The following is a 10890-nucleotide window of genomic DNA, read 5'->3' on the forward strand; positions in this document are numbered from 1 at the left end:
ATCTGGTCAGTGGATATTCATGGAACAGTCTTGTATAGGGGAAAGTTGTAAGAGCAGCATTATGCGGGGCTTTTCTTTTGTTTGTGCATCTGTTTTTTTCTTGAAGTGCTTTGTCTTCTACTAAGATAGCAGGTGATTCCACTAACTGCACAAGTTAGGTGGTATTTGAACTGAGCTGCCCATAAAATCTTGGTGGGACTCGTATAATACGAGTGAAAGGTATCGAAGATGATGAGGCTTGTGGAATACAACAAGCAAAGGCTGTTAGTCGGCCACTCTTGGAATCGCAGGATCCGTGGCTGGCTCCAGCGTCTTCTAGGCGTTTCATGAGGAGAGGAATTAGGATTCCTATTATCTTTCTTCCCAACCTGCAGGCGGAGGAACTGAGGAACCTGTAAAGGTGGAGGCAGACTAGAAGCCAGCTCTAGCGTCCGACCCATCCGCATTAACCATCCTACGTCCCACGCCAGACCACATTCCTACATTCCCAGCAACCTGCCGACACCCTGAAGGCTCAGGTAGCCCAACCCGGACCCGAGCCGACTGTCGCTGTAGGGAAGGCAGGCAAAGGAACTGCGTCTGCCTGGCCCTTGCGGGGCTTGAGCCCTTTACACGTGGAGTCACCCCAGCGGTCCACGCTGCGGGTCTCCGGGCAGGGGCGGGGCTCTTTGGCGCCAATGGGCGGGCAGAAGGGGGCGCGCGTGCGCACGGCGAGTCGGGTCGGGGGGCGGGGCCAATAAAAGCATTCTGAGGACGGGGGCTGGCGAGGCTCATGTTGGAAGGCTTCGCGTCTGGGGAGAACTGCTTGGAAACGGGGCAGTGAGGGTGAGTGAACTCGAGAACACCTGAGGCCCGGGCTTCGGCCTCCGAGGCCCGTGACCCAACCCCAGGTAATGAGGTCGGTGGGGCAGCACTCAGGGGTCCGTAGCGGGGCGGGATCCCGGCGCCCCTCTTCGGGGCTCGGGGCTTTGGGCTCAGGTCCCGGGGGGAAGGAGGGGGCGGGAGAGGGTGGGAGCGGTCTGGGTGGGGGTCGCTGCCTCAGAAAGCTTAGCGGGCTGGGAGCAGATCGTCTCTCCTGGAACAGGGCCGCCGGGGCCTTTGAAGCCAGATGGGTCCGGCCGGGGCCAAGTCCCTGCCTTCTTGGACGACCTGCACAGAGGCCTGGGGCGTTAATCTCCGTCTCCTGCCGGTACCCAGGTCTTGGTCTGGGAGAGACAACAAACAGGTCCTGGGCCGGGCGAGTGGAAGGCAGGGGAAGCCGACCTCCTCTTGTATCCTCTATCTGGGCATGGCACCGCCAAGCACCCGGCGCCCAAGCCAGAAACCTGGGCGTCATTCTCCCCTCCGGCACGGCACCCCTTTACCCACTCAATCGAATCCACCGAACATCTCATCTTAGGTATTTCCACTTCGCGCCTGATGCACAGTCCCTCTGTTGCAGCTGGTTCAGGCCACCATTGCCCCTGGACTACTTCAGTAGCCTCCCGACTGGACCTCTTGATCCTCTGTAGTTTGTTATGTACTGGAAAGCCAGAGTGAGATCTTAAAACAGATCTGATCGTGTCACCAGACGCCTTCTTCCCCCATTGCCTTCCCGGCCTTCAGTGGATTCTCATTGTTCTTCCAAGCTCTAAAACAGAGCTTATATAGGCCCTTCATGAACTGTCTTTTTACTCTTTTTGCCTTACTCTAGTTCTCTTCCCCACTCTGCTCCAATGGATTAGGCCCCCTGGCCAAACAACCCTCATCACATGGACCAGGTACAGTTCCTGCTTATCCTAGAGTACCAGATTTCAGTTCCCTGCCAACCTGCAGAATTATTCAGACAAGCTAATCATATCCTTCCATCTGCCTCTACTGTGTCTTCAACCTTACCGAGCCTTTTTTTAGTTCCTGGATTGGACCAAGTTTCTTATAGGCTTAGGTGCTGGTTACATTATTTTCCTTCTGCCTGAAGTACTACACTTTAGTTGAAAAAACCCTTCTTATCCTTCATGTGTTACTCCAGGTGTGGGTTGGGGTTTCTGTGGTACTCCATGGGTGTCTGTTTACTGGTCTCTCTTTTCCACCAGGCTGTAATCAGTGTGACAGGAGCCCATCCGGGTCAGTGTTCTGTCCTCAGTACTTTGTGTGGCACCAGGCTGTTAGTAAGGAGTGTGTTGGTTGAATGCACAAATGAAGCATGGCCACTCCATGGGCTCTCCAAATAAACATATAGATCAAGTTATTAAATGCTCTGCTTTTCAGAACCAATTCTGAACCCCACCCCCACCCCCCACCCCCACCCATGTAGCAATTTCTTTGGCCTAGGAACCTCGTTCTATTCTTGTCTTCAGTCCAGGACCATAGCAGTGGTAAATGGGAAGTATTGTTCAGAGTTTTTCTTTGGCACTGATTTTGGGTACAGGATGTCTGGGTGTTGGTGAGTGTGAATTAACTCAGGGCCACTGGCATGAGACAAAAGCTGCTAACAGCCGCTGCAGTCTTTATGGGAGGAAGGCTGGCTCCAAACTCTTACTTGCTGATGGGGCTGATGACAATAGGAGGAGAGGGTGGGCCAAGCTGGCCAGGCCAGCCCTAGTGGGAGGACTCCAAAGGGAAGTTACTTTTCTAACTTAGGCCAGATCTTCTGTGGTAGGGAACAACATATCTGGGTGCCAGAGCCCACTGCCCTGAATCAGATGTGAAGGTGTGCTATTCTCTGGGCAGCTTAGCACTTTGTGATTGGTAGAGTAAGGGAGAGACAGATAAGATAGGCTCCTGGCCCTCACAGAGGGAGGGAAAGAGAACAGTATGTGACTGTATGTTATGAGAGGCTGCACTCAGGAGGGAGGAGAGAATGACTGGTGTGGCTGTAAGAATCCCCAGATGATGTGTGAAGGGGCCTGGAAGGGAGAGGGAGGATGGATTAATGAACAGTGGGAGCAAAGGCTCTGGGCCTGGAAGAGGCTGCTGGATCAGCGAGGGGAGCCCTGTTATACTCCAGGCACTGCAAAAGACCCACCACTGAGCATGGTCTGGCACTCTCCTTCCGGGACTGAGGCTCCTCCTTGTGAGGGATGTCTCAAAGCATGGGTTGGGTTCTGAAGTTGCCTTCAGAAGTCTCTCCTCTGGATTTTTTTCCAGTCTGGCCTTTATAATTTCTCAGAGAAGGCAGTGAGCCTGGGAACTGCTGGGGCTTATCTACTGTTTGCTCATGGCCTTGAATTAAGTCATTGGAGTATGGGTGATGCAACATGTTCTTCAGGCAAAGGGGAGTTGCTTATGTTTCTTTTGGAATGTGACAGTTTATTTGGTTAGATGACAGTCAGATTCCCTGTTTTCATTGTAGCACTTGGAGGGAGAGTTTCTCCTCTGTGTTTGTAGATTGGGCTTTTGTTGTGTTCTGTTAGAAACCTGCTACAGGGAACCAAGATAGGACATGTTCAAAACCAGTGGTTCTTGGCCTTTATTCTGCTTCCCTTGAAGAAGGGATAATGTGGGTACATAGTTACTGTACTGCTTATCACTTGGTTGCTTTTTGGTGTTATTTAAATAGAATCTGTCCCTCCCACACACACACACACACACACACACACACACACACACACACACGATCTGATATATTAAGCCTCCAACCATATAGTAATAGGAAATGGTGCTATGGGTTCATTGATCACTCAACTGTCTGATAGATATCTCAAAAAAAAAAAAAAAAGGTTTATGCTCAGTTACATTGACATCAAAACTTGGCAGTATATCTGTGAAGGCGGGAATCCTCCCAACCCTTAAGGACCATGGCACACAGGCTGAGAACTGCCGGCCTTTGTGCGAGGCACTGTGCCTGATGCTGGGAATGTGCCTGCCCTCATAGAGCTCAGTCCAGCAGGGAGCGCTTACAAGTAATCAGGCACTTCTCAGGGTTAAATTCACAGCAGTTGTCAGGGCCCTTCTGAAGGGAGGCACTGGGGAGCATATGGGAAGAATGCCTAAGCCAGACTCGGTATTGAAGAAGGCTTGCTGGAGAAAGAGATGTCTACTGTGCATGAGTCTACGAGGTTTGGTTGGAACTGGCTTCCCTCTCTGGTCTCTCCTGTCCCAGAACTCTTAAGATACCTGGTTAGACCAAGCTGTTCTGCTCTGGCCTGGGCAATTAACTGCTGGGAGTAACTTGAGACCTGTTTTCAGGTACCAGGTACAGTGGCAGTGGCCTTGTCAGGGTCAGGACAGTTTTATTTGATAAAACTGGAAATGTAGTTTCTGTTCCTGAATTATTTTCTAGAGATGAGAATTAAATGAAAGCCCCTTTTTTAAATTCCATCCATACCTATTGGAACAAAATAATGGGGTAAATTACATTAAATACATATTTATAAAGAAAGAACATATTTTTAGTAGAAACTTTAGAGTTCATAGAGAAGTAAAAAGAAAAATCAGAACCACACCTCGTAATTCAGAAAATAATATTTAACAGTTTTTAGTCATTGTTCTATATATGAAATATGCATACACTTTTTTTTTCTTACAAAATTACTGTTTACAGACTTTGGCAATCTGCTCTTTTTTATTAAAAGATATTGAAGATCTTTTTTAAAGTATTTATTTGAGAGAGAGAGATAGAACAAGAGAGCAAAGTTGGGAGGAGAGATAGAGGGAGAAGCAGGCTCCCGCTGAGCAGGGAGCCCGATGCAGGGCTCAATCCCAGGAACCTGGGATCATGACCTGAGCGAAGGCAGACGCTTAACCGACTGAGCTGCCCAGGTGCCCCTAAAAATCTTTTTTTATTGTTAAGTATGACATTGCATTATGATGTCCCTGTATGGTAGTAAGATTAGATGCTGCTTTTTGGCCCTCTGGAAGTTATATCCCAGTGGTGGTTGTTCCCTTAGGGAGAGGACTGTTGGAGGGGATACTGTGGATAGGCAAAATGGGTTTGGGTAATATTCCCAAACATTGTAGGGATGACATTCTCCCAGAGTCCCACCTTTTGGGATGGGTGAGGGGGCTTCAACACAGCTACTTCTCAGCCTCAGGTGCAGGGAGTAGAGGTAGCAGCAGCTTTGGAGTGAGCTCTGTGAGGTGGGTGCAAGGGAATGATTAGTACCTTAAGCTTTCTCTTTACTGTTGTCAGTTTGGGGTTGTGGTTACAGTTGGCCCATTAGAAATCACTGGCCTTGTTACCAGCAGAATCTGCGCTGCCTTTTGGGAGGTGAAAGTGTAGTCTTTGTGTTGGTGTGGAGGTCTCTTGGCCGTCCTTCACCTTCCTTTCTGAGGTCAGTCTGTAAGCCCCCGGAAGGACTGGGAATTTCAGTTTAGCACACAGTTAGTAGAGGCCTGCCTGAGCCTTGGTGGGGAAGGCTGGGAACGAAGTACTCCTGCCGTCAGGAGCTTGCAGTGGTGCTATGTCTTGTTGACCACAGTTCTAGTCTAACCAAACTCCAGGAGTACTTGATGGCCTCCTAATGTCTACGTAACTCTTTCCAGTGATCTTTCACAGTGGTTGGGTTACCTGCCTCTGCCACTGTCCTGGGAGATGGACGAGGCAGGGGTTAATGTCCTTTTCTCCGTGTCCCCAGCTGCAAGGCCTTCATGTGACCTGCCTCATCGCTTTCCTTAACTACCACATTCCTATCTCTGGTCTTGCTCCACTAAATAGTGCCCCCCCCCCGCCCCACCCCACCCGCATGCTGCTGGATGAGCCATTCTGAAACCTAGCTCCGATCTCCTCTCCCATTCACAAATCCTCAGTGGCTCCCCATTCATCCGCCAGAAATTTCAGCCTCCTTGGCCTAGTGTGCAAAGCCATATCCCATATGGCCGGGTCAATCTCTGTGTCCTTTGTCCACCATTCTGCCCGCTTCATAGCCTCTAGGCTCCCCCCAGCTGAACCACTTGGAGTTTCTTTCCCACTTGTCTGACCTGCTTCTCGCTTACACCATTGCCTTAGTCCTTCGGTCCCTGCACGTCCAGTGTGTGCTCGTCCATCCAGGCCCAGAAGTGTCCCCAGGTCCTTTAGCCTTCCCTGATTTTCCCTCACGCAGAGGAAATTTCTTCCTCTAAACTTTCAGTTTTGTTTTTCTTTAGAACACCTCACTTTGTGCCTTTTTTAGTGCTCTCCATAGGAAGTATTTTACCAGACTGTAAGCTTCTTGTAGGCAGGAATAATCTTTAAATCCCTTTAAGCTCTCACGAGTTGCTTGGCATTCTGAAGGAACTTTAGGAAATGTCATGGAGCCCTCCCACCCCCAGTCTGAATGATGGGGACTTGGCGTGCCCAAGGTCACCCCGCAGTCTAGTGGAAGAGCTGGCCTTAGGCCCAGTCTTCTGTAGTCTTGTTCCTTTCACTGAGTTCCTTCCCCAGGAGCACGCTGTGTCACGTTTTGAAAGAACCTTCGCTCTGGTGTTTTCACCTGCACCTTCTGTGTTCCCCACCTCCCAGGTACTGGCGACCATGAGATCTCTGCAGCTGCTCAGAACCCCCTTCCTGTGTGGCCTGGTCTGGGCCTTTTGTGCTCCAGGTGCTGGGGCTGAGGAACCTGGGGCCAGCTTCTCCCATCCTGGCAGCGTGGGCCTGGATAAGAATACAGTGCACGACCAAGAGTACGTATTCAGCCAGGGCTGGGGTCCCAGGGCCTCCCCTCTGCAGCTGCAGCCTATGGCTGGCTGCGATGGCTCCCTCCAACCTTTCCTCCCTCTATTATTTGTACAACTCCTTGACATTTTTCAAGAACGATACTCCTTATAGCTACCTGTAAATCAGGCAGTCTTTTTTCCATCATCGTTTCATAAAGGGAGGCTCTTGAGGCCCAGATGGGATAAATGACTTGCCTGAATTCATTCTGTCTCTCTCTTTCACCAAAGACAGATGTAGAGACCCCCCCAACACACACATTCATACTCGTGAGCGCATGCACCCTCTCTCACACGTACACACAAGTAGTGGTGGCAGAACCCAGGCTGGAACTAAGGTTTCTTGACTGACCAGGCATTTTTCTTTTTTTATTGGCACATTTAAACATTGAATTATTTGTTGCAACTTTTGTCCTGGGCCAGTTAGTCTCACACATTATTTGTTATCCTTAAATTGGTTCAAAAACATTTTTTTAGTTGCTAGCCCCCAAAGGTTTTATAACAGCATCCTAACAATAAAGAGGGAACAATACCCATAGTCTTGCCAGCTTAACAGGTGAACTGTTTGACTTTTCCCCTGCCCCTTTCATGGCCTTGCCTGTGTCTCTCATCCTTGAGTGTGCTCTGCCACTCTTTCTGTTTGTTTTTCTGGGATGGGTGAACTTTAAGATCTTCAACTTTCCAGTCCTTAAAGTTTTGGCATGATCCTGGGGTTGCTGCCGAGTGGTCTGAGTCTAACTATTGGTTTTTAGGCATATCATGGAGCATCTAGAAGGTGTCATCAACAAACCAGAAGCAGAGATGTCCCCACAAGAACTGCAGCTCCATTATTTCAAAATGCATGATTATGACGGCAATAATTTGCTTGATGGCCTAGAGCTCTCCACAGCCATCACTCACGTCCATAAGGAGGTAGGTCGGCCGAGGCTCAGTGGACAGCGTCTTGGAAAGCCTCCCCCCCCCTGCCCCGCCCCCGGCAGTTCAGTCCCCAGTCTTGATGACCTGTGCTGTCCTTGTACAACAGTATTGCTGCATCTCCTTTTCCTGCTCACCACTCCATTCTGCCTTTTCCTGTTCGAAGCCCCTTCTCGCAAAGGGTGACCTACTGAGGCAGAAGTCCCAGGGCCTGGTATCTCTGACAAGTGTACAGGCATTTCTGCTGCACCCTGGAGTTTGAGAACCAGCGCCTAAAGGACAGACCACATGAAAATGCAGAGCAGGGGAGAAGTTTTATTTGAGAAGAGAGGCGAACCAGGGGACCAAGGGGTCGAGGGACTCAGCAATAATTGAGGGTTTGTGTGATATTATACAGTTCTCCATATGAAGCCGTTTACAGAGCGCTTTCAAGTGGGTTAGAGAGCTCATTCGATCTTTGCAACAGCCTGTGAGTAGGCAGGGCAGGCACTGTTACTGCCCCCAGTTTAGAGGTGCGGGAACTGAAAACAAGATGTTAGGTCTCCAGGTCTAGTGTCTGTCCCACTCTGCCACACCGCAGTCTGTAGAGAGGACGAGAGGCAGAGTTGGGGATGTGGGTGTGCTCCCACTGGCTGCCGGGAGAGCAGATTTGGGTTTGCTGGGAAGGCAGTGGGGAGCGCTAATGGCTTCGTGCGGCAGAATGGCAGTGTCACTGGAAGATCTCTGGCTGTGGGAGGCAGACTGATGGACGTGGGGAGAGACTTGCATCAGGGAGAGAACCTGGGATTCAGCAGTCCTGGCAGGCCAGGCTGTTGGTGGTGCTAGGAGAGCAAAGGCTGCACACAGGAGAGGTAGCAAAGGAAGAATCAGCCAAGGACGCGAACGGCGTTAGCTTAGCACTCGGCACAGTGAGCCCTGCTCTATCTGCTTCTGGAGCAGGGCCAGTACCTTCACCTCAGGGATTGTAACAGGTTCTCCTGGTTGGCAGTGCCTTCCTCTTCTTGTTCTGACCCCAAGATGCTGTCCAATGCAGACTGGTTGCACTTTCCAAGGGCATGTTGTGCCCAGAGCTGACCCTCAGGAGAGCCTGGGTTGTGAGCTTTTCTCTAAGATGAGTTTGTGGGTTTGGGGGAATTAGGAACCTCATAATTCTGTGTAAGCCAGACCTAGGTTTCTACAGCGAACATGTATTTTGTAATTAGAAAAGCAAGAAAAGTAATTTTTAGAACAAATAAGCAAGGGCCTGCTTTGATTGCATCTTTCTTTTTAACTGGCAAATATAAATCTAAATTGCATTGTTGTGAATTGACTCTATCTGATATATGGTTTGTGGATTCTTAGAAGTAGCCGCATGCTACACTGAAGGAGCTTTTGGACACATGAGCACGGACATTTTAGACATTAGCTAAGCACTTCCAGTAAAATGTGCAACTCATCATTGTCTAATTTGTATTTTGTAGGAAGGGAATGAACAGGCCCCACCACTGAGTGAAGCTGAACTGATTAACTTAATAGATGGTGTTCTAAGAGACGATGACAAGAACAATGATGGATACATTGACTATGCTGAATTTGCAAAATCACTGCAGTAGACATTGTTTGGCCATCTAGTTGTATGCAAATGTGACCCGTTACAATGTGATTGAACACTTTTGGTAATGCAAAATAACTCATTTCCAACTACTGCTACAGTATTTTGGTAAAAACCTATTGCAGTTTATTACACTGGGGTGAGAAAGAGAGATCAAGAGAAATATAAGAGAAATGGGACATATCGCAGTCCCCAAGTACTCAGTCTCTTACTGGACAAGGGCTTGATTAAAGAATCCTTTTAAGAATATTGGATAATTGGAGCGTAGTACTCAGGAACTTGACTGTAGAATACTGCTAGTCTCTTGGTTTTCATTCCTGCTACCTGAAAAGTAAGACAAGCTTTGCCAAGTGGACACACTTTTCAGTAACGGTGAAGGAATAGCATAAATGCCAAATGTTTCCCCTGGTAGAACCTGTCTCTCCAGGTAAACGTGGTCAGTATTCTGCAAAGTTCCCCCGGCCTGAATGATGACGTGCCCCTGGGCAAGGGAGTATTAGGCTATTTCAAAGCCATTGCGTAAGAAGGAGACCAGATCCTGAGTTCAGCTAGCCTTAGCGTCTTAAGATTCTGTATCTTCTGGCACTTTGGAAATGATACACCATTGACCTACATGATTAACATTTTTTAGTTTTTCAGTATTTTACAGAACTACTGTCACATCCTTTCTTTTATATCTTCTTCAACTTAGGAGAGACCTTGAATTTAAAAGTGTTCTTTCTTCTAATCATTAGCAAATGTTTTAGCTTTCTTACTGTTTCCAGGGTTTGTTTTTGAGGTTTAGACACTATATGGAATACAAGGACTGTATCCCTCCTGCTTGATGCAGTGCAGGATAGAGCTACTAGCTGGTCTTGCCTAAGTGAGGAGTGAGATCACCAAGCACCAGTTGCTGCAAGCTATATTTAGAAGGAATGGTGCTTAAATTACCCCTTCTAGCTTAAATATGTGAATTCCTTCAAATCAGGAAAGATTAGAAAAAGAAGCCTAAAAACTCTTAACAGTGTGAATCTCAGTAATGGTTGAAAATGAGAAGCAGCAGCAGACTGTAATTTGGTTTATTGGATGTGATGGACGTGCCAGGATGGAAAAAAAACCCAAAATGGTGGTTGAATGGGGCAAAAAACTGCATAGGATTTGCTGAAAGACATATAGAGACTTATTTTCTTTATTAGAGTATTCTTATAAGAAAACATATGTATTTGTAAAAATGGTTTCTGTGTCAAGTATTTGTGCAATCAGAGCTGAATTGTAAACTATTCTTGTAATATCTAGTTATTTTGAAAGAGTTATATAATGAATCTTGGATATATGACCAATAAAACTGATAAACAAAATAAAGAGCAGTTGATTTTGTCCACATAGGGGTCTTCTCCTCCCACATGAAGGTTTTGTGTATTTAATACAGATGTTTACATGTGCCTACCCCATCACAGGCCCTACAACCCTCCCTGGCTGTGCCCTATTCCTTTTGGCAGGGGTAGATTCCCAGTCATCCTTGATGCATTTCTTCTTCTGAATGAAACCACTTTTTGGACCTTTCTTCCCTGGCCATGTTCAGATTATGATAGCATTGTCTAGTTTAGGAAAATACTGTGTTTTCTCCTGGAGTCTGGCGACTGTTTTTTCTTGGCCAGAGAATTTAATTAGGTAGCATTTTTGAAAACCTCCCAGGCCCAAGCAAAAAGCACAGTCTCCCCTGGCGTTTTGAGAATAACGCTTTGTTCTGCCATTTGAAAAGGAAAGAAGGAAAGAAAGAGGGAGGGGAGGGAAGG

At 47.9% G+C, this 10890-nt stretch overlaps 1 protein-coding gene across 2 annotated transcripts; it reads left to right on the forward strand.

The window, feature by feature from the left end:
• The first annotated feature begins 729 nt into the window (after positions 1-729).
• MCFD2 (multiple coagulation factor deficiency 2, ER cargo receptor complex subunit) lies at positions 730-9204 on the forward strand. 2 transcript variants are annotated; one of them, XM_021701155.1, is made up of 4 exons: positions 730-890; positions 6419-6579; positions 7362-7521; positions 8985-9204. In XM_021701155.1, exons 2-4 carry the CDS (start codon positions 6431-6433, stop codon positions 9114-9116), a joined length of 441 nt encoding a protein of 146 aa, XP_021556830.1. In that variant the 5' UTR covers positions 730-890; positions 6419-6430; the 3' UTR covers positions 9117-9204. The 2 variants fall into 2 exon arrangements, with proteins under 2 accessions (XP_021556830.1, XP_021556831.1); XM_021701156.2 differs by having other exon boundaries at positions 730-825.
• The last annotated feature ends 1686 nt before the right edge of the window (positions 9205-10890 follow it).

Source organism: Neomonachus schauinslandi, chromosome 10 (assembly GCF_002201575.2).
Source record: "Neomonachus schauinslandi chromosome 10, ASM220157v2, whole genome shotgun sequence".
Lineage (NCBI taxonomy): Eukaryota > Metazoa > Chordata > Mammalia > Carnivora > Phocidae > Neomonachus > Neomonachus schauinslandi.

Coding starts and splice junctions, on each gene's coding strand:
- MCFD2 (XM_021701155.1), top strand. CDS start 6,431: ATGAGATCTCTGCAGCTGCTCAGAACCCCCTTCCTGTGTGGCCTGGTC. Junction 6,580..7,361: donor AATACAGTGCACGACCAAGA/GTACGTATTCAG, acceptor ATTGGTTTTTAG/GCATATCATGGAGCATCTAG. Junction 7,522..8,984: donor TCACTCACGTCCATAAGGAG/GTAGGTCGGCCG, acceptor TGTATTTTGTAG/GAAGGGAATGAACAGGCCCC.